This window comes from Phacochoerus africanus, chromosome 1 (assembly GCF_016906955.1).
Source record: "Phacochoerus africanus isolate WHEZ1 chromosome 1, ROS_Pafr_v1, whole genome shotgun sequence".
NCBI classification, from domain to species: Eukaryota; Metazoa; Chordata; class Mammalia; order Artiodactyla; family Suidae; genus Phacochoerus; species Phacochoerus africanus.
Window position 1 is genome coordinate 34,397,202 of NC_062544.1, and position 19,454 is coordinate 34,416,655.

Genomic DNA, 19,454 nt, shown 5'->3' on the forward strand with positions numbered 1-19,454 from the left:
GGAAGTTGAGGAGGACACGTGGCAGGGAAAAGCCAGGTGGGAAACCCACTAGGAGGTCCTCCTTCCACTCATGACCATCCCTCCGAGCACCACCCACCCTGGCCCTCAGAGGCAGTCGTCACCTCCCAAACGTGGCACTGCTGAGGACCCCAGCTCCGTGCTCTCTCACCCATGGCTGGGGCACTGTGCGTGGGTCTGAATTCTCAGTGATGCAGCCATTTGGAAAATAAGTTGGGGATAAAGTCTCTATTTAAATGGATACTGAGTTGCTCTGGCACCGGTGTAGGCCAGCGGCTGCAGCTCTGATTCAACCCCTAGCCTGGGAACTTTCACGTGTCAGATATGTAGCCCTAAGATGCAAAAAAAAAAAAAAAAAAAAAGAAAGAAAGAAAGAAAAAAGGGAAAACACGACACAATGAATTTAGACGAAGAGGCTGAGAAATCAATCTTGCCATCAGATTGACTTCATTAACCTATTTAATGCTCCTTCATTAACCTCCTTAACCTACTACAATGTCGCTATGGCATGAATACTTAATTAAAAAGAGAGCGAGAGAGAGACCTCCACCAGGGTGACCCTCCCCCAAGGTTTAGAAGTTTTGCACCTTGGCCACCGTCACTTCAGAACCAAGAGGCTCTACCTACCTGCTGTTCTCGCTTTTATTATATTCCAGGTCCTCGCCTGCATCCAGGTGGGCTGTAGTCCAAATGCTCTTCTCATCTGTCTGGTCTTAGAAGCTTCTTTTCCATAGGACCCAGGAGATAAACGATGGTTTGGTTCCCTGGCCAGCTCTCAAAAGCCTATTCACCTGGGATGGCAATTGAGACACCACATTTACAATGAAAGCTGATGGAAAAAGGCAAGCATCTGGCACACTCACGGGCGGGTACACAATAAGCTGGCTTCGTGAGTAGCAGTTTCTGGTGAGGCTGGGGTATCAGCAGAGATCATACCAGCACCAGAGAGGGGACAGGACCATTACTTGCAGGTAGAGAAAGAGAATGGGGAAGCTGGCAGTGTGACAACTTAGGTCTCCTTCCCAAGGCCCCACAGGTGACACCCAAGCAGGGCTCAGTCCTCTGAAGTCTGCATTGGCGGCAAGAGGGAGGAGCTCTTATACTCAGGTGTTACATTGACAGGGCCTTGACTAAGTTCGGCTAAAGATGGTAACTTAGGAAATTCTGATTGGATATCAAAGTAAAAACTGATCAATACCCAGTCAGAACTGATTAGCCCTTAGGTCAAGGGTATAATAGTGGGACGTGGGAACAGAGTAGAAAGTTGGGGACCAACTCCTCTTTCCCTCTGTACCCCCAGGAACAGCAGGAAAGACAAGGGAATAGTGAAGGAAAGCCAAACACCTTCACTTGGAGTTCCCACTGTGGCACAACAGGATTGGTGGCATCTTGGGAGCACTGGGACGCAGGTTTGATCCCCTGCTGGGCACAGTGGGTTAAGGATCCGGTGTGGCAGCAGCTGCAGCTACAGCTTAGGTTGCAGCTGTTGCTCAGATCTGATCTCTGGTCTGGGAACTCCATAAGCCATGGGGTGGCCAAAGAAAAATAAAACAACAACAAAACCTCCCAAACAAAACCTTTGCTGAAAATGTTTCCCCAGACCTAGAGATTTTCTATGTAGTAATAGGTGGGAGGCCAAATTTTCCTGGATGATGTTCTTTTTTTTTTTTTTTTTTTTTGGCGATTTCTTGGGCTGCTCCCGCGGCATGTGGAGGTTCCCAGGGTAGGGGTCAAATCGGAGCTGTAGCCACCGGCATACGCCACAGCCACAGCAATGCAGGATCTGAGCCGCATCTGCAACCTACACCACAGCTCATGGCAACGCTGGATCCTTAACCCACTGAGCGAGGCCAGGAATCGAACCCTCAACCTCATGGTTCCTCGTTGGATTCATTAACCACTGAGCCACGACGGGAACTCCTTCCTGGATGTTCTCGATTAAGAACACAAGGCAGGGGCTAGGGCAAGGTGAAGAAGGTACAAAATTTAAGGGGGCCCCAAAAACTCAGTAATCAAGACCAAAAAAAAATTTAATGCAATATATCTAAAGCTTTAAATTAATGCAAAAAATTCATGATAAGTGTCAAAAATTTGAACATCGACAGGATCTATAATTATACCATGCTGAACCCTATTAGAGCCCAAGGCAGAAGGAAAACCAGCGGTAGCTGTCCTGATATTAAAATTTTGGTCTTTCATTCATTATGGATAGTTTGCATTAGTTTCGCTTTTTTAAAATGGTGTGTTAAACTGCTATTTATCTTTGCCACTGAGTTGAGTTTTTTGGTGCCCCTCTCCTTGATTTTGGCACCCACAGTGATTGCCTCACTCAGTTCACCCTGTCCCCACCCTGAGACCAGTGAGAAGTGGGGATTCCCAGCTAACTCACAGGCCACAGTTTGCTGAGGGCCCATTAGCAGGCACTTTATCTCAGTTTTACTCCCAAGTGTCCATCTCCTTCCCTTTAGTTTCTGGAAGCAGGGAGAAGTGTTCAAGATCTTACAACTTGTAAGACGTACACCCACCCTTTGCTAACTCCAAGCTCCTGGGTTCAAAGGCACTCTTCCTTCAAAGCCAAGAGAAGTGGCAGAGATGAATGGGTACCAAAATCCCTCTGAGCCCCGGGCTTGGTGAGAGAGGGCAAGCAGAGCATCCGTCTGCTAATGAAACATCACACAATTAACTGCTTTAATGATCTTGAATACCACCATACAGGTGCCTAGGAAGGAAGTTTTCTTTTGCTTTCTATTGCCAAGGCAGTCATTTAAAGGCGTGTAGGTATATGTAACAGCAGAGCGTGCCTGGAAATGAAGACACTGAGACACACCCCTTCAGCCACTTTAACCCCTTCCCTGAGCCTAGGATGGTGGGCAGCACTCTGAGAAGGCCAGTGGGAGCCACTGAGCCAATCTTTTGGGTTGTTATTGGTCTTGGGTCTGACAGTGACCAAGACTTTTTCTCCTTGAGTTTTAGGCTCAGAAGGGACCTAATGCAGAAGTGGGCTTGGCTGCCTTGACCTGTGCTGAGCAGGTGCACTTCCGGGAAGCTTCCTAACAGCTGCTACAGGTTAGGCTCCTCATTCTAGGAACCTGAAGGCAAGCAGTCAGCCCTCCCAAGTCAAACCTCCCTCTGGCTTATCACCCACACCCCCCCACACCACCCAGGTGGCCCACTCTCGTGGTATAGAAGCATCCACCTCTAGGAACTCAGGCATGGAGGGAGCAGGACAAATAATTATTTCGTTCTGCTTATAGCGAATTAGATAATCACCCCTGGAAACTCTGGGAGATATTCCTGGTGGTGACCATGAAGACCCCAAAACCACACTGACTGGTCCCTCCCTCCCTTCCCCCCTTGTTTCTCTTTCCTTTTCCTTTCTTTGCTGTTTCTTCTCTTCCTTCCTTTCTCCTCGCTCTCTTTGCTGCCCTCCTTATTTCATGCTTTCCTCCCTCCCTTCCTTCCTTCCTTTCCTCCTTCCATCAGAGAGGATGGAAGTCCACACTCTAAGAATCCAGTCTGACAGCGCCAACCTACCAAGTTACCCCATGTATTCCAGCAAATGTAAGCTTCTTCCTGCCTTAAGGATTTTCTTTTCAGAAATTTAGGCATAGTTGATTTACAAAGTGCCAATTTCCACTGTACAGCAAAGTGACGCAGTGCTATATATATACATGTCTGTTCTCATATTATCTTCCATTATGGTCTGTCCCAAAAGACTGAGACTGGATATAGTTCCTGTGCTAGGGAGCAGGACCTCATTGCTTTTGCATTCGAAATGCCACAATTTGCATCTACCAGCCCCACACTCCCAGGCCACCCTACTCCTTCCCACCTCCCCCTTTCCTGCCTTAAGGATGTAAGCTGCAGATAGGAAATATTAACGGCTAAGCTACCACTCCATAGAGCTGCACTGTCCTCCACAATAGTTAGTGTGTAACTAGGAAAAACAACAACATTCTGTAGAGTATCTCTGATGGGGGTTGCGTCACACTAAAGACTATGGGGGCTCACGCCCTAGCAGCACGTAACTGCCTATCCGGCTTTCCTATAACCGGGTTGCTTCCACGCAGTGCAATGTGCTCCTCCATAACTGAGCACTGATCTAGGGCTTTGTGACAGCTCCTCTGTTTTAAGCAACAGTAAATTCACCCTACAAAGTCAGAAAAGGAGCTTTTTAATGGCTGCTGTCAATTTTATTGCTTTATCCTGGTTACTATGATAGAATCTACAGACATGGTGTGTTTATTGGTTTTATGTATCACATGTTGTTGCTGCTCTGACAAGCTACTCCTATAAAAATGTGTTATTATTGCATGTTGTAGCTCAGTAAGCTGACCCTGCATTTCAAAGTGTACTGAAGCAAATAGCGTTGAAGTCCATAAAAACCGACTTGCCTCCATCACAGAGGACTCTCTGCATGAGCTGCTACTCCCACAATCTGGGAACAAATTACACCTTTCCTTTTCCCCTGTGCCAGCAGCCATTACTGCTAACTGAACACAGCATAGACCCAAACACCAGCATTTATCTACGTAAAATTTCAGGACAGGCATCTGTCTTTTTATTTCTACTTGTCTAATTCCCCAGTAAGTACCACTTGCAGTCTTGAAGTTTACAAAAGTATGAAATAAATGGCTTTAAAATGTTTTCACATATTGATATAGGATGCAAGAGGGGTGGCTGACATGGTTTTCTATCTGCTCTGAATGCTCAAGAGAACATTAGCTTGAATTACAACAAGAGAGGATGTGGTTAGTTCTAAGCAAGTCAAGACTGGAGGGTCCTGGGTATTGAGCGAGAATCAATTGCCGGACACATTAAGAGGTAGGATGCCTTATATGGCAGGAGTTTGTCTGGAGGTTGCAGAGGAAGCAGCAGCTCAGTGTAGCTCCCGGAGTTCCTGGAAGCAGGTTTATTACCAGAATCAGCTGGGGAATTCTTTGCAAAACAGATTCCTATGCCTCACCCCTAGATATTGGGATTCTGTTAGACTAGGGTTGGCCTTGGACTCTCAGCCAAATGATTTCATGGAAAATCCTTCCCTATTCTTAACTTTATTAAACAACAGCAGAAACATGTGCTAGACTCCATGAGTTAAACGATCTGAAAAACTACTCCATAGCCTATAAGAGGGAATTTCCCAACACAATGGGGAAAAGGATTAAGGAGCCTTCTACTCCAAGGCTGAGATGTCTTGGGCAAGCAGCTCTTTAATCTCTTCTGCCTTTACTGCCAGGCCACAAGCCTCTGCTCCTCAATCGCCCTGCTCTCCCCCCCACCCCCACCCACTGCTGCCCCATCCCGGCGACTGACAATTTGAAATCACTTATTGAGTATTATGGGTCTTGAAAAAGGAAAGAAGTAGTTTACTGTTTTTAAATTTGGTTTATAAAAGCCATTATGGCTCACAAAAGATTATGCCGTGAACTTCATTGAACACTCACCTCTTGCTACCTACTCTCCACCCCCACCCACCATCTTTAGACTATCTTCTCTAAGCATCTGGCTGTATAAGACATAGTACTAGATCCTGCAAAGGTAAGCAGAGGACAGGAGACAACCTGAGCATTCATCCGTCTTCCCCTTCTCCATTCAAGCTGGTTCCTGGGCTTTCTAAACAGCTTGAGTCTCCCTTTTTCTCTTTCTCCTGTCCTTGGAAACAACCTAAATATCCAACAAGAGATAAAGGATTAAAGAAGTTAGGAGAAGACAGTCTATGTTCTTGGGTGAGATAACAACATGAACATGCTGATACTACCAGGAATTAAAGAAATACAAGTTAAAATGAGATAAAGTTTTATATCTATGGTTCTGGTAAAAAGAAGAGGAAGCTTGGTAATAGTGTAAGTGGGATGTGGAGTTATAGGAGCTACACCACACTGCTTATGGGTGTAGACTGGTGCAGCAATTCTAGGACCTCGAGGCAAAAATTCATCAGATTAAACATGTGACCCAGCAATTCTGCTCTGGGTGTACATCACAAGAAAATCTCACATGTCCATAACATTCAGTGCAGCATTACTTATGAGGGGACATTCAAAGCATTTTTAGTGTTCATCACGAGGAAAATGGGCCGGTAAAATGTGGAAGACACACACCAGGAGCTTAAAGCGGTGGCTGAGATACAGCTAGAGCAACTTGGCTGAATCTTAAGCACATGGTGTTGGAGGAGCGTCATGGGGAAGACACGATCACCAGTTGACCTGTAAGCTGGATCCGGGCCACTGGAGTTTCTACATTCCGCCCCCTCCCCATCCTTGTAACGCATGTGTGGTGTTCCCACAGTGGGAACCATTTCCAGGGACGCAGCCTTGAGAGAGCTAGGTGTTACTGAGACCATCTGCATGGTATGGTCTACATGACAATCCCAGGAAGGCCTCTACATCCACTTTGAAGATCCTGGTGGGTGGGCACGGAGATCTACTTGTCTTCTGGCCACCCAAGACAAGCCTCGTGTATAAGTTCCCTTGCTTCTTACAACTGCCACCTGCCAGTCCGGAGTGGCTGCCTCTCTCTTCAGTATCTCCTTGTCCTCTATGTATGACAGTTTATGAACCAACACATAGAGCTTGATGGGGGAAAAAAAAAAACCCAAATGACATATTAACATGAGTTTTATAAGTTAAAGATGCATGCATACAAAACAGTGATATCTCTGTATTTTTTTAAGAACACAAAGAGAGAAACCATTAACATGGTTGCCTGTGGGGTGGGTGGGAGGCTGGATGGAAGTGTAGGGAAAAGTTAAGTGAACCTTGGCGCGAGGTTGATGTGCGAAGAAGAGGAGGATGGCCTCAAACATCTGTCTCTGAGGTTCTCCATGTGCATACGCGCACCTGAAAGAAAATAACATGGCATGTCCACAACATGAAATGCCATGTGGCCATTAGAACATTGCACAAGAATGTTTATAGACATTGAAATACATTTGTGATGCTATACTAAGCAAAAGAGGTTACCAAACATCATGCCCACTATTATTTCATTTTTTGGAAAAATAAAAATCCATATAAATTGAAGAATGAAAGCAGTTGGAGAACTGGAGTGATTCAGACTTTCTGGATTTTTAATTCACCTTCAATGGCCATGTATTGTGCAATACAGAAAAACTAAGAATTTGTTTAAAGGAATTTTTTTGTTTTTACAAAGGCATAAGAATAAAGAGGTCATTGGTAGTGAAAATTTACAGGTACCCAAATAGGAGGTAGACTTTTTCTAAGGCTTTTGTGTTTTCAAATGCAAAAGCTGAAGCCCAAGATTTCTGGGTGGCTCTTTCCTTTTCCTGGTGGACCGAGGGAGCCAAAGTTGTTCTAAGGATCCTCCCTTGAAAAGGGTCAGTAGGCTGAGGAGCTGGGACTCCCATTACTGGGTGGCACTGAAATTCCAAAGGGACAGAACTTTCGAGCAGAGAATTTTTATTTAGTTAGGTTAGGGCTGGAGGATATAGTGATGCCGGCTGACATATGAAGACATGGTAGCTGCAACAGGCTTGTTTGAGGCCTTGCAAACAGCTTCATTCTCCACCTGCTGGCTCCGACAGCCGTCTCTGGGCAGGGCTTCTGAGAAACAGCAGATGACTTTGTTAGAGGCCTTCAGCTTTACAATATTAATAGACTTTTTGTAAAGCTTCGTGGAGTGATTCCTAGTTGCTATATGCAACGGATCTTTCTTTCCATCACATGTGAACAAACTTGATTGGCATGTCACAAAGTACACAGGGAACTTCAATCTCAGGAGATTTCCTTTTCAAAGCGCGGGCCTGCATCCAAGTATTGGGATTGACAGCCCCACCAGCACCCTGTGACGTTATAGAGATGCTACTGTTTTTTGGTTTGTTTTGTAATGAGAACTGGTGCTAATACCTCCAGTCCAGGGTCTGAGGATAATCCAATTTGCCAGAGAACCGGAACCTTGCCCGAATGGTTGACTTTCAGTACATAAAAAGTAATAAAACTGAGGTTCAACAAAGTTGTGGTAATTTTCAGCTTTCCTAGATATATGAGACATGCACAAAAATAACTGGAGTAGGAGATAGAAAGAGAGAGGAATAATGCAATATGATTACTTTGAGGACAGCAAGAAGGGAAATTAAATTTAGTGAACTGTGCTATCACTGAGTTCCTGAATGTCTGGCTTATACTGAATTAAGCAAATCTCTGCAATTAATAGAGCTACACATTTTCCTGCTACATTTGTGTTGTGAACCAAAAATCTAGAGGGAAATTGCTTATTGATTAATTAGAACTAATAAAGGAGCCCTATTACAGGAAATGCTTGGCTTCCTTGGCCCATGGTTTCCCACCAATCATCGGGTTTGTAATTTTGGACGATGTGATTTTTCTGCATGTAAACTTAAAGAGAAAATGAGATGGCCTAGATCATTCACGGAGGGGCCTGGATTGGAATTCAACTGCATGATACCTGATAATGTTTAGAAAAGTCAAGAGTTTTAGAACTAGAAGAATCCACGTTCTAATCCAAGCTCTCTTTACAGGGTGTGTGTCAGGCAAATCTCATAGCTTGTCTGGGGCCTGTTTGTTCATCTATAAAAGTGGAGGTGCCACCACCATTTGGTTTGAGGAATGTCTTGGGACTCAAATTAGATGACAGATAAAAAGCATCTTGCAAGAGTTCCCGTTGTGGCTCGGTGGGTTAAGAACTTGACTAGTATCCATGAGGATACAGGTTGGACCGCTGGCCTCACTCAGTGGGTTAAGGATCCGGCATTGCTGAAAGCTGCTGCATAGGTCACAGATGTGGCTAGGATCCTGCATTGCTGTGGCTGTGGTGTAGGCCAGCAGCTGTAGCTCTGATTTGAACCCTAGCCTGGGAACTTCCATATGCCGCAGGTGCAGCCTTCAAAAAAAAAAAAAAAAAAAAAAAAAAAAGCTTCTTGCCCAGTAATAAGTATACCTATATAGTAGGAAGACAATAAATGTTAGGTTGCTTCCTTCCTTCCTGAAGGTTTTAATGGTTTTTTAATTACAAAGGAAGAGACAGGATGGGAGGAAAAGATGAGAGAACACAACGCTAACTGATGGAGCAAGGTTTTGGAAGAAATGACACAAGCGGGGTCATTGAGAAAGGACACCTCTGCCTGAGACTGTGGGGAAGATGGTGATCGTGGTGTGGAAGTTAAGTTCTGCAGCCAAGGAAGAAGGTTGGTGTAAAACAGAGGAAGGAGTTAAAGAAGGGCATCCTCTTAAAGAATCCAACATGTCTAAGTTAAAAAATATTACCAAAGCATTTTACTCACCAAAAGGAATTTGCAAAACAAACAAAAAACCCAAAAAACAAACACATTTACATAATAGAGAGTTACATTCAGCAACATTTAAGAGATGCTTTGTATGTGTGTATAAGGGAAAAAACTTAATAGTCATTTTCTTTTCATGCTAAATTTTTATTTCAATGTTATGCAAATGCATAAGTATAAATATTTGTTCAATATACAACAATTATGACATCCATAGGGAATTTCTTAGAGAAAATAAGACTGCAAACACTTTATTGCACAGATCCTAACAAACTTTTAAGCTGGTAAATCTACAGCTGGGAGGACTACCGAGGAGCACATCTTAACAATCACAGGAGACCGACCAAGTAGAACACAGGAGAATTTCTACCAGCTGAATGGAGAGGTTTACAACAACAAACAGGTATTACATGAATGCAACCTTAGGTACTCCATAGCCATCCAAAATGCAAAAACATATTTGGCAAAAATGATAATACACTATACAAAATATACATTAAAAATATCATCTGTAAACAAGCAGCTAGTTGTGCTTTAAAGGGAACTGAACAGTTAAAAAGCAAAGGCTGTAAACCGTCAACTACTTCCCCGACAGACCTGTCTAGATGTCTGAGTGCAGAAGGACTGGGTTATGACAACTGCCAAATACAGGTATGAATTATAAATGTTGAGACCATTTTTGAAACCCATTTAAGTTCTTTCAAAATATTTGTTTCTTCTACAATTCACAACACAGTGATGGGGAATGGCTAAAACCACATGGGAGAAAAAAATTAGGGGCAAGGAGGAGACTTTTTTCTTTTTTGTTCCTGCTGTTGCCAGCTCATTTTACAATGAAGGACAACCGAGCAGTTGGTTAAGTTATATCTTTGTTTTGGGAGTGGAGTTTACAGCCTTGCTAAATGATTTATAATCCACAGGGCTGTAAGGTGATGCTGTGCTTAGGTGAACGATTTTATAGCTGAAGATTCTAAGACATCCCCATGGGGAGGGGGGTTGGGTGCTGGATTAGCATGGTTTCATCGATTTTTTTTCTCTTACAAAATCAAACAAAAAATCCTCCTATCAGTCCCAAGCATCTTATAAATACTTATCTGTGTGTGTTTTCTCTTAGTGCCTTAGTACTTATGTCAGCAAGTGCTGTCTTACAATACAAAACAAGCCACCAGGAAAACTGCAACAAAAAACAAACAAAAAGACCCCCTCAGCACTAAAATGATTCGACAAGTTCTACATATTCCATGGTATACAAAATTTAAATAAGGCTTAGCAAAAGTAAAAAGGACAGTCACATTCAAGCACCAAATAGCTCCAATAAGTCTTTTTGTTACAAAAATGCTGCTCTTTATTAATACAGTATTTTTTTTTTTTGCATACAAATAAAGAGATCCTGTTATGAAATGTATGGAGCTACTTGATGCATCAGAAACGAATGTGAAACCCAGGAACTTGCTAAAAACAGCAAGCTTCATCTACAACATAAGGCCCCAGCTATGTATTAAAATGTATTTGATGTCCTGATTATTTCTTAATATATATGCTATGATGCCAAAATCCACCCCTCCCCCCACCTTTCCTCAAAAAAGCAAATTGAGAACCTCTTCCAATGCCTGATGCTTATTATTCAACCTAAGTACTAGCAGCTTTGTGTGCAGCCAGTAATTTTCCTTTTTGTTCAACAGCAGGGCTAGTGCAGAACTACTACAAAATGTGTGCTTCTTGGACTCGTGACTCATAGCATAAAGGCCTGAGTTTAAAAGCATGAAAAGGAGGGAAAGCAAGAGAACAGAAGTCAAGTCTATGTGAGTTTATAGCCCCGTTCTACCTACGGTGAAGAGCCGACACACACACCCACAGATAAGGATAACTGGCCTTTCAGACAGCTGGACCCAGGATCCAAACGGTCATCAGAATGACCGTGAAATGAAAACGGCTAGCTCCATCTGTTCTGGCCATTCCTGATGGAGGAGGATTCCAAAAGCAGTGAGGCGGGCAGTTCTTACTTTGGATCTGGAAATATATGCAGCCAGATACAATACTGTCAAGCTCTCCAGTTAAAAATACACATTAAAACTCACAATCTGGTGTATTTCCGGCGTTCTTTCATCATCAACTCTACTAAGAATGTTTTTAACTTAGAAAAACGTAGCCTTGAAATATTCTTTTCAACCACAGACCAAAACATGTGGGTGGATGTGTATATACACGAATATGGGTGTAGCTATAGTTCCACATACACCCAGTTTTAACCATTTTGCTTCACTACTACATTATGATCAATGGTAAAGCAAAAGTCTTAAAAAAAAAAAAAAAAAAGCCTGTAGTAAATGACGCCATCAGCAGCAAGGTATCAACTCTACATCCCAAACCAAACACATTGCTAGATATTTACAGAGAAAAACCTTTTTCCTCAACAATCCTCAACCTCAACCGTAAAGATTTGGTTTTTGTGGGGTTCGTTTTTTTGTTTTTTTTTTTTGTCCTTTTATACAAACACTATCTGGTAAGAGTTTACCGGTTACAACTGGGAAGGCAATTGGAAGAAGGTCTCCCTCTCTTTCACCTCTTCTCCCTCCTCGTCAATGAGGCTCCAGGCTCTGCCTGGGGGGCTTTCCCACAGTGCTGGTTTCCAAGGGAGTCAAGACGCAGGAACAGGCGCAGGCCGGGTCTCCAGGTCCCGCCCCAGGCCTGCCCCATCACGAGGCCTTTTTGTGGGGGCTGCTGCGCAAACTCTCTTTCCCCCGCCTCTGCCGCACCCCAGAGTCCTTCTCAGAAGGAAGGGCGACGGGGCGCTCCAAGCTTGGAGCTGGGGACGGCTTGGCCACCTCTCTGCCCACATTCTGTTTCCTAGTCTGAGCTGGCTGGGCGGCGAGGGCAGGCTCTTTCCCTTTGGTTTCTCCCACTGTGGCCGTTCCCGAGAGGGCCCTGTCCCAGGGGCCGGCGCCCCCTGTCCCACCTGGGTTGGGGTGATACGAATCCAGAGTGATGGCTGAGCTGCGGAAGGAGGGCAAGGAGTCACTTTTTGTCATTTGGGTTCTGCCATCGCTGCCAGGCAGGGGCTTCCGATGGTCCCTGCTGCTGGAGGCTGGGGGCTCAGCCGCGGCCCCGCCGGCCTTGGCAGAGGAGGTGTCGCTGAAGGTTGTGGGGGCCTCTGAAACTGCAGGTCTCGCCTCGGGGAAGCCTGAGGAGTAACTCAGAGACTTCTCGGGGAGGGTAGCGCAGTGGATAGAACCCTGAACCGTGGCCGAGGGCGACCGTTTCATGCCGCTGGGCTTGCCCGCCTCGGCCAGTGGCTTCTGGGGACCCGGCCCTTTCCCCTTGGCCTCTGGACAGCCCTTCCCCACAGCTGCTGCCAGCCTGTCCGTGCCCTTTGGCCTGGCTTCGCAGAGCGCGGGGGCAAGGCTGGCCCCGGGCTTCCCGCTGTCCACCGGGGTGTAAAGTGCTTCGGTGCATTTCTTCCCTTCAGCCTTTCTGTCAGTGCTAGTGGCCAGTGGACTCGGGCTCCTGTCTGTCTGTTTGCACAGAGGGGGACAGTCTTTCACAGTGGATGGTTTGGGGGGCTTTGGAGACGGATTTTGCTTTTCCCCGACAGTGGGAAGTTTCTGGTCCACCGATTCACTGGCCCCTGTGGGTCCTTGCCGTGGCGGATGCCCTGGCTTCTCCATCGCCACCTCTGGGGGACGCCCCCCGCCGGTGGGTCTCACCTTGGTGTCTAGAGGACATCCTTCCGGGTGCAGGGGGGCTGAGGGCCCGCTTCCTCCCTGGCCAATCACGTTGCTGGCCGTGTTCTGGGGGCCTGGGAGGGCAGGGACTACCTCCGACACGCCCTTACTGATGCCCTTCCCCTCCACCCCCAGGGGCTGAGCACCAGGTTCTTTGCCCACGGCAGCCCCCAGGCTATGCTTCTGGGAGGCGAGTGACCTGTCTGGATGCTTAGACTTTGGAGGGCCTGGGTCAGGGCCAGGCCTGGGCTTGTGGCTGCTGCTTTCACCATGCACTGCAGGAACCGGCTTGGGAGGGTCCTGGAGTCCGGAGCTGGGGTCTGCAGTGCAGGGCTTGCTCCCTGGCTCTCTACCCACAGGGTGGCTTGGTGGACTGCAGTGCTGCCAAGTGGCCAGGCTGGGCAGCTCTTTGGTGGTGGGTGGGGGCTGAGAGGTACTGCTGAGATGCTTCTGCAGGGACTGTTCTTTCCTTTCTGGTTCCTTGGGACCATCTTTCTGTGAAGATGAGCAACTGGAGAGCTTCTCACTCTTTCCACTCCCTGTTCCTGGTGGCTCCAGAGACCACCTGGCAGGAGCAGCTTCTGGCTTAGATTCCAGGCCACTCTTACCCCTGCCCAGCTCCTTCTCATGAGAAGCCCCTGCTGAGTGCAAAGAGGAGTCCTCTCTGGCCGGCAGCCTCACCTCATCTCGGCTGTCTTTGGGGTGTGTCTTCCCATAAGGCCCGCATGCCTTCTCCACAACCGGGGTCTGGGTGCAGACATCTGGGTGGGTCCTCCCCACAGTGGGAAGGGCTTTGGAGTTGTCGTTGGTTTTAGCAGCTTCTGGTGGGTACAGCTCCTTGGAGGGGTCTCTGCAGACGTCGGCCCTCACAGCCAACCGCTCATTTCTGGCTGTGGAAGGGCCCCTTTCGGACACCTCCCTCCCGTTGGGCTTCTCCCTGGAGGTGGCACCGTCAGATAGCAGCGGGCTGCGCACTCTGGATGGGTTGGCGCTGTGGAGGGTCTGGCCCAGGGAGGGAAGGAGCTTAATGTCAGGGCTGAGGTCTTGGTGTTGGCTGGGGCTGCCCTCTCCCCGCTGGGAATGGCTTTCCATGATGGCGGCCGGGGGCCTGGCTGTGTGGGACACCTTCCTGTCCAGCTTCAGCTCTGGGTCAGGCAGGGGGCCTGCGGGTGAACCCTGCAGACTCCGGCTGGGGGGCGGGAACCGAGGATCGAGCAGGTAGGATTTGTTTACCTTGAAGCCGGCAGCGGAGGGTTCCCTCTGACCCATGGCTTCACCCTTCCTCATCCCACTGCTGGGAGCAATTAGTGGCATAGGGGGCCCCAGGTCACTGCCTGGGCTGGGGCTCTGCGCCAGGTCCGGGGAAGGCAGCTCCATCTTGGAGGCCTGCGGTCCAGACAGGAGGGCAATATCCAAAGTGCCCTCGATGGGCTTCAGGCACGACACAGACCTCCCTTCCAGCTTATACTCGGAGGGGCTTTTCCGGACAGGTGACTCAGGAGCGGCCAAGCCAGGCTTCTCAACTCCACCCTCCACCCGGCCAGCCAGGGCCTTGAGGGGGACAAAGGAGACGGAGCTGATCTGAGCTGCGTGGACGCTGCTGCGTGGGCGCTGTTCGGAGGCTGGTGAGGCCTCCTGCTGCCCTCCCGCGGGCCGGCCCGCGTTCCCTGGCAGGCACTCGTGGGCACCCTGTGTCACCTTGGGCTTGAGCACAGGGCAGAGGCCATTATCTTTGTCTTCAAGGGACATTTTCTTTCGGAGGTAATCAATGTTGGCCAGCTTGCTGTCTAATTTCTCACACCGGAGGCCTTCCTTGGCCTGGGGGGCCTTCTCCTTGTTGTCACCCTTCCCAGAGGTGGGCCTGTGGGTGGCGTGACACACACCATCTTGGAGGCTGCTATGAGCCGAGGCTCGTTTGAGGTCACAGGTGCTCTGGCTGTGGTCCCCTGGTGCTGCCACCCCCTCAGAGGTGACAGCCTCGCTGGCCCGCACGCTGGCCTGCTTGTGGAGAGCATCTTTTAGCAGGCTGCCTGGGGCCTGGGTCTCCTGCATGGCTGCTTTGTTTTCAAAATGATTTGACCTCTCCGAGGCCTTTGGATAGATTTTCTTCTCTCGCTCTTCTAGTCTAAAAGCAGAGAGGTTTTCCAAGTCACTGCCAAGACCGTGGGCTTTCTGGCGGGATTCCAGTTTCTCCGAGAGCCCGTCAGGTTTCTTCACCACCACCTTGGCCTTCAGCTTCTCGCGGTCCAGCTCATCCACAGACTCCTGGCGGCCCAGCTTCCGGGACACAGGGCGCTTCAGGCAGCCTTGCTCCACTGGCCTGGCCCGGCTCAGGGCTGGCGCATCACACACATTCTCCTCCAGGCTCTGCAAGGTCACCTCCCGCTGGGACTGCTCCCGCTGCACCTCCTCCTGGGTGACCTCCAGGCTGTGCTTTCGGGAGCACAGGTGCTTCTTGTCACTGCCGTAGGAGGGAGAGAGCTTCTCCTCCGATTGCACGCGCTTGAGCAGTGGGGACCGTGGGGGCTCTGCACTCTTGGGCCTCACAATGTGTCTGACGATGGTGGGAGGGGAGTGCATTTTGCTGGGAAAGGCTTGGGCGATCTTGGAATTGCCAAGGGAGTGTCCCAGCAGAGGGGACGGTGACCGCTGAGGGGAGGTGGGCTGTGGCGTTGGAGAGGGCGTCCGGGCCAATGGGGAGAGAGGGATGCTGCCTGCCGACTTCCGTCTTCCAGACCGGTATCGCTGCCCGCTGAGTTTGGGGGCCAGACCGTGGAGGGTGCTGGGCCGGATGTGTCCTGACCCCGCTGGGGAGTTGGGGGCACTAGAGCTTGGGGAGCTGCTCTGGGAGGAGTTAGTACCTGTGGGTGAAAGACAGGATGCTATGAGCAATGGCTACCTCCCCTTTTCTTTCCATGCTTCCGGACCAAGCTGTTTTAGGTGAGCTCAGGAAAAGGTCAGCAAACCCCCAGCATCTATGTCTCATGAATAAATGCTTTTCAGATAAACCTCCCCACACCAAGGGTTAACTCACAACTTCCTGTCTTATTTAATGGTCCAAATAGCCATATCTTCTGACCTTCCTGCAAATCCTGTTCTCTGTCAGTTCCACCCTCAACCTTCTTTCCTTAGGCTGCAGTAAGCCTGTCTTTCAGGATCTTGGATGGTGACTCTCAGATCTCCCTAGGCAAGGGGACTAACTCACCAGATGGGAAGTCGGGGGTGGAGCGATAGCTGGGCGTAGGGGATCGGGGAGACAAGCTGTGTGTGGGTGACCCCGGGAGGCTCTCCCCCGATGACAGGGATCGGTTCAGGCAGGAGAAACTTCGGCTGGTGTGGAGTAGAGGAGAAGGCTGCTTGGCTAGTTTTTTGAAAAGGGATCTCCTCCTAGAGTGAAAACAGGAGAAAAGCAGTCAGATTCTACATTCAGAACCACTGCTGCCTACCCGCAATATAGTGCAGTCAGTATAAGCGTCTATGCCAGAGATGGTGACATAATGGCAGATCCTATTTAAGAGTAGGGTCCCACTGTTTTTTTCTTTTTTAGGGCCATACCCATGGCCTATAGAAGTTCAAGCTAGGGACTGAATTAGAGTTGCAACTGCCGGCCTACACCACAGCCACAGCAGCGTGGATCCAAGCAGCATCTTCACCCTATACCACAGCTCACGGCAACGCTGGATCCTTAACCCACTGAGCAAGGCCAGGGGTCAAACCTGCATCCTCATGGATCCTTAACCTGCTAAGCTTCAACAGGAGCTCTGTGTCCCGCTTTTATATTAAAAACCTTTTATGACTTAGAAAGGAAGAGGCTTTGACAATACACAATGGGAAGTTCTCTTAAGGATCTGGTATTGTCACTGCTGTGGCTCTGGTTCCTGCTGTGGTGCAGGTTCATCTGGTATTGTCCTCGCTGTGGTTTGGTTACTGCTATGGTGTGGGCTTGATCCCTGGCCTGGGAACTTCCACATGCCGTGGGTACAGCCAAAAAAAAAAAAAAAACCACAGCTGAGAAAATATATAACAAATATAATAAATAATAAATGTGTATTCATTTATTTATTCATCAAGTTTATGAGGAGAGTGTTCTTTGCCTGAAAGCCTCTGAGTACACACCTACAAAGACACTGACACAATTTAATTAAGAGAGAAAGCATAGTAAATCCCATAGGGAAAATCATCGTCTTGGATACCGAAGTCTTTGAAGGTGACACAAGAGGTAGACGCTTTATCTCCGAGGGGCTCTTTGCTGCGCCTACTCCATCATGAGCTCTCAACTATTCCTAATGACAGTGGAGGCTGTATGTTTACAAAGGAAAAAACCAAGAAAGGAGAACTGAAGCTTATCCTCTCAGGAGGGCAGCAGACACCATGCTGCAGCAGAAGCAAACATGTACCTGGTGCCAACAAGCCCATCTTAAAGCAAACAGCACAGCTTCAGATGGCTTTAAAGTGCAGGCAGCTGCACAGAGTTCCTTGACCACCATTCAAGTCTGGGTCACACTTGGGAGCAGAGGCACACGTTTACGATCTGTAGCTTTTGAAGCAGTATATTCCACATGACCTAAAGAGGAGGCTCCATGAATGTGTGTGTGTGATTTTAAGCAAAGTAATAAATGTACTTGGTTTAAAAAGTCAAAGAATTTTATGAACCTTAACAATACAAAATAGCAATTCCCTGCTCTGCATTTTGGCCAGTCCCCAGAGAAACTACATTCTTTTCTTTCTTTCTTTTTTTTTTTTTTTGTCTTTCTGTATTTTTGGGGCCACACCTGTGGCGTATGGAGGTTCCCAGGCCAGGGGTCTAATTGGAGCTGTAGCCGCCAGCCACAGCCGCAGCCACAGCAATGCCAGATCCGAGCCGTGTCTTCGACCTACACCACAGCTCACGGATCCTTAACCCACTGAGCAAAGCCAGGGATCAAACCCACATCCCCATGGGAAAAAAATCCTCATAACTTGGTCCAACATATCAAATCCAAGTGGGTAAAGTCGGAATGCTGTGCATCATGCAGGAGCACATCCAGACAGTTGCCCGGCAAGAAACATCCCCACCAGAAACACACACACATCTTGGGAGGGTCTGCACAGAGCCCGGAATGACACGGGGCCTCCGGCAATGCAAAGGTGGAATTGAGATAGACTTTTGCTCAGGAAAATAAAGACTTTTTATTTTCTAGGCTTATTTGGCTGCCTTAAAGATCTAAGTGTCTTAGACTATCTAGCATTAATAAATAGCAAGTGTTTGTTTTAAGATTATATAAAGGATATTGTTGAATGGGGACTGAATGCTAAAAACTGCCTGAAGTTTCAGTGCTTCAAATCCAACTCAGCTGAAGTCTAGAGACTTCAGAAACAGCAAAGGGCTTTTCATGGTTCTCACACATGAGAAAAGCAGTCTGAGTTCTTCTACAGTGTAACTACGAGAATCTTTCCACCACGAAAAGTAATGCTGTTATGAATGAATATAAACTCTAACGCACAAATATATGTGAACCACAGGGCAACATTTCTCACAGAGAAGTGGCTCTTTCTCATCAGCAATTTTAATTTCCATTAAGTAAGGAGTGACTTTCCTTCACTGTGAGCACAGGGCAAACCCACAAAGAGGATGGCTCCAACTCACCTTTCTAGACTTTCCTTCTTCTTAGATTTCTTGCTCCGCCTCACCATCCGGCTCTTGTAGCTGTTTCTCCTGGCTGGACCCGTTTTGATGGATGTGTTTTCAAATGGGGTGGTCGTGATTGACACCTTATTTCCACTCTATAAAAAAAGGGGGATGGTATTAAAGGAAAACGCTATGAAGAAATTATACCAGAAGAGTGATAGGAGATCTGAAGACAAAGATCCATCGGAACGGACACACAGAAGGCCTTCCCCGTGTCAATGACCCTTCAGTGAAGTCCTGACAAACTCGGTGGAAGGAAAATGTGAGGTTTCCTTAAGAGGGTGGGCTCTGGACTCCACAGAGCTGCGTGCAAATCCGAGCCTGTGACCTGAGCACTTGGCTTGTCCTCTGGGACCATTTAACAGTAGAATCACACCTGTCTCCTAGAGCTTCTCTGAAGATGGGGGGATAGAGTCTGTAAGCCTTTAGCACCGAGGCTGACACATGGAAAGGACTCTAAATATCAGTTACCTTCATCCACATGTATTAATTATAAACCTGCCCAGGAACTATCTCCTCTTGGTTCTTTTCTTTTTCTTTCCTTTCTCTTTGGTGTTTTTCCTTTGAACGAGAAATCACTGAGCAGCAAAACTGAAAGAGACTTTGATTTTTAATTATTCTAAATGTTCCTTTTCTACCATCAAAAACCCTGTCACAGCATGTAGAGCTGGAAAGTTTATGCCAGCAGGTATGAAACAGCCTCTCTTTCGCCACGCCAGTCATGGTGAGGTCACATCCTGGTGGGTGTCTGTGCCCTTCCACTTGGTCCTGGGACAGGGACTTACTGGAT

General features: G+C 47.7%; 1 protein-coding gene across 4 annotated transcripts in view; it reads right to left on the reverse strand.

Moving 5' to 3' along the window:
- Positions 1-9,416: 9,416 nt before the first annotated feature.
- The window catches only part of MAST4 (microtubule associated serine/threonine kinase family member 4), a 182,475-nt gene continuing 172,437 nt past the window's right edge, over positions 9,417-19,454 (reverse strand). For all 4 annotated transcript variants that reach the window (XM_047797712.1, XM_047797626.1, XM_047797873.1 and 1 more), the window contains 3 exons: positions 18,623-18,759; positions 16,202-16,383; positions 9,417-15,857 (listed from right to left, as the gene is read on the reverse strand). In XM_047797712.1, the coding sequence (XP_047653668.1) occupies positions 11,971-15,857; positions 16,202-16,383; positions 18,623-18,759 (4,206 nt within the window). In that variant the 3' untranslated portion in view covers positions 9,417-11,970. The remainder of the gene's footprint in view (positions 15,858-16,201; positions 16,384-18,622; positions 18,760-19,454) is intronic.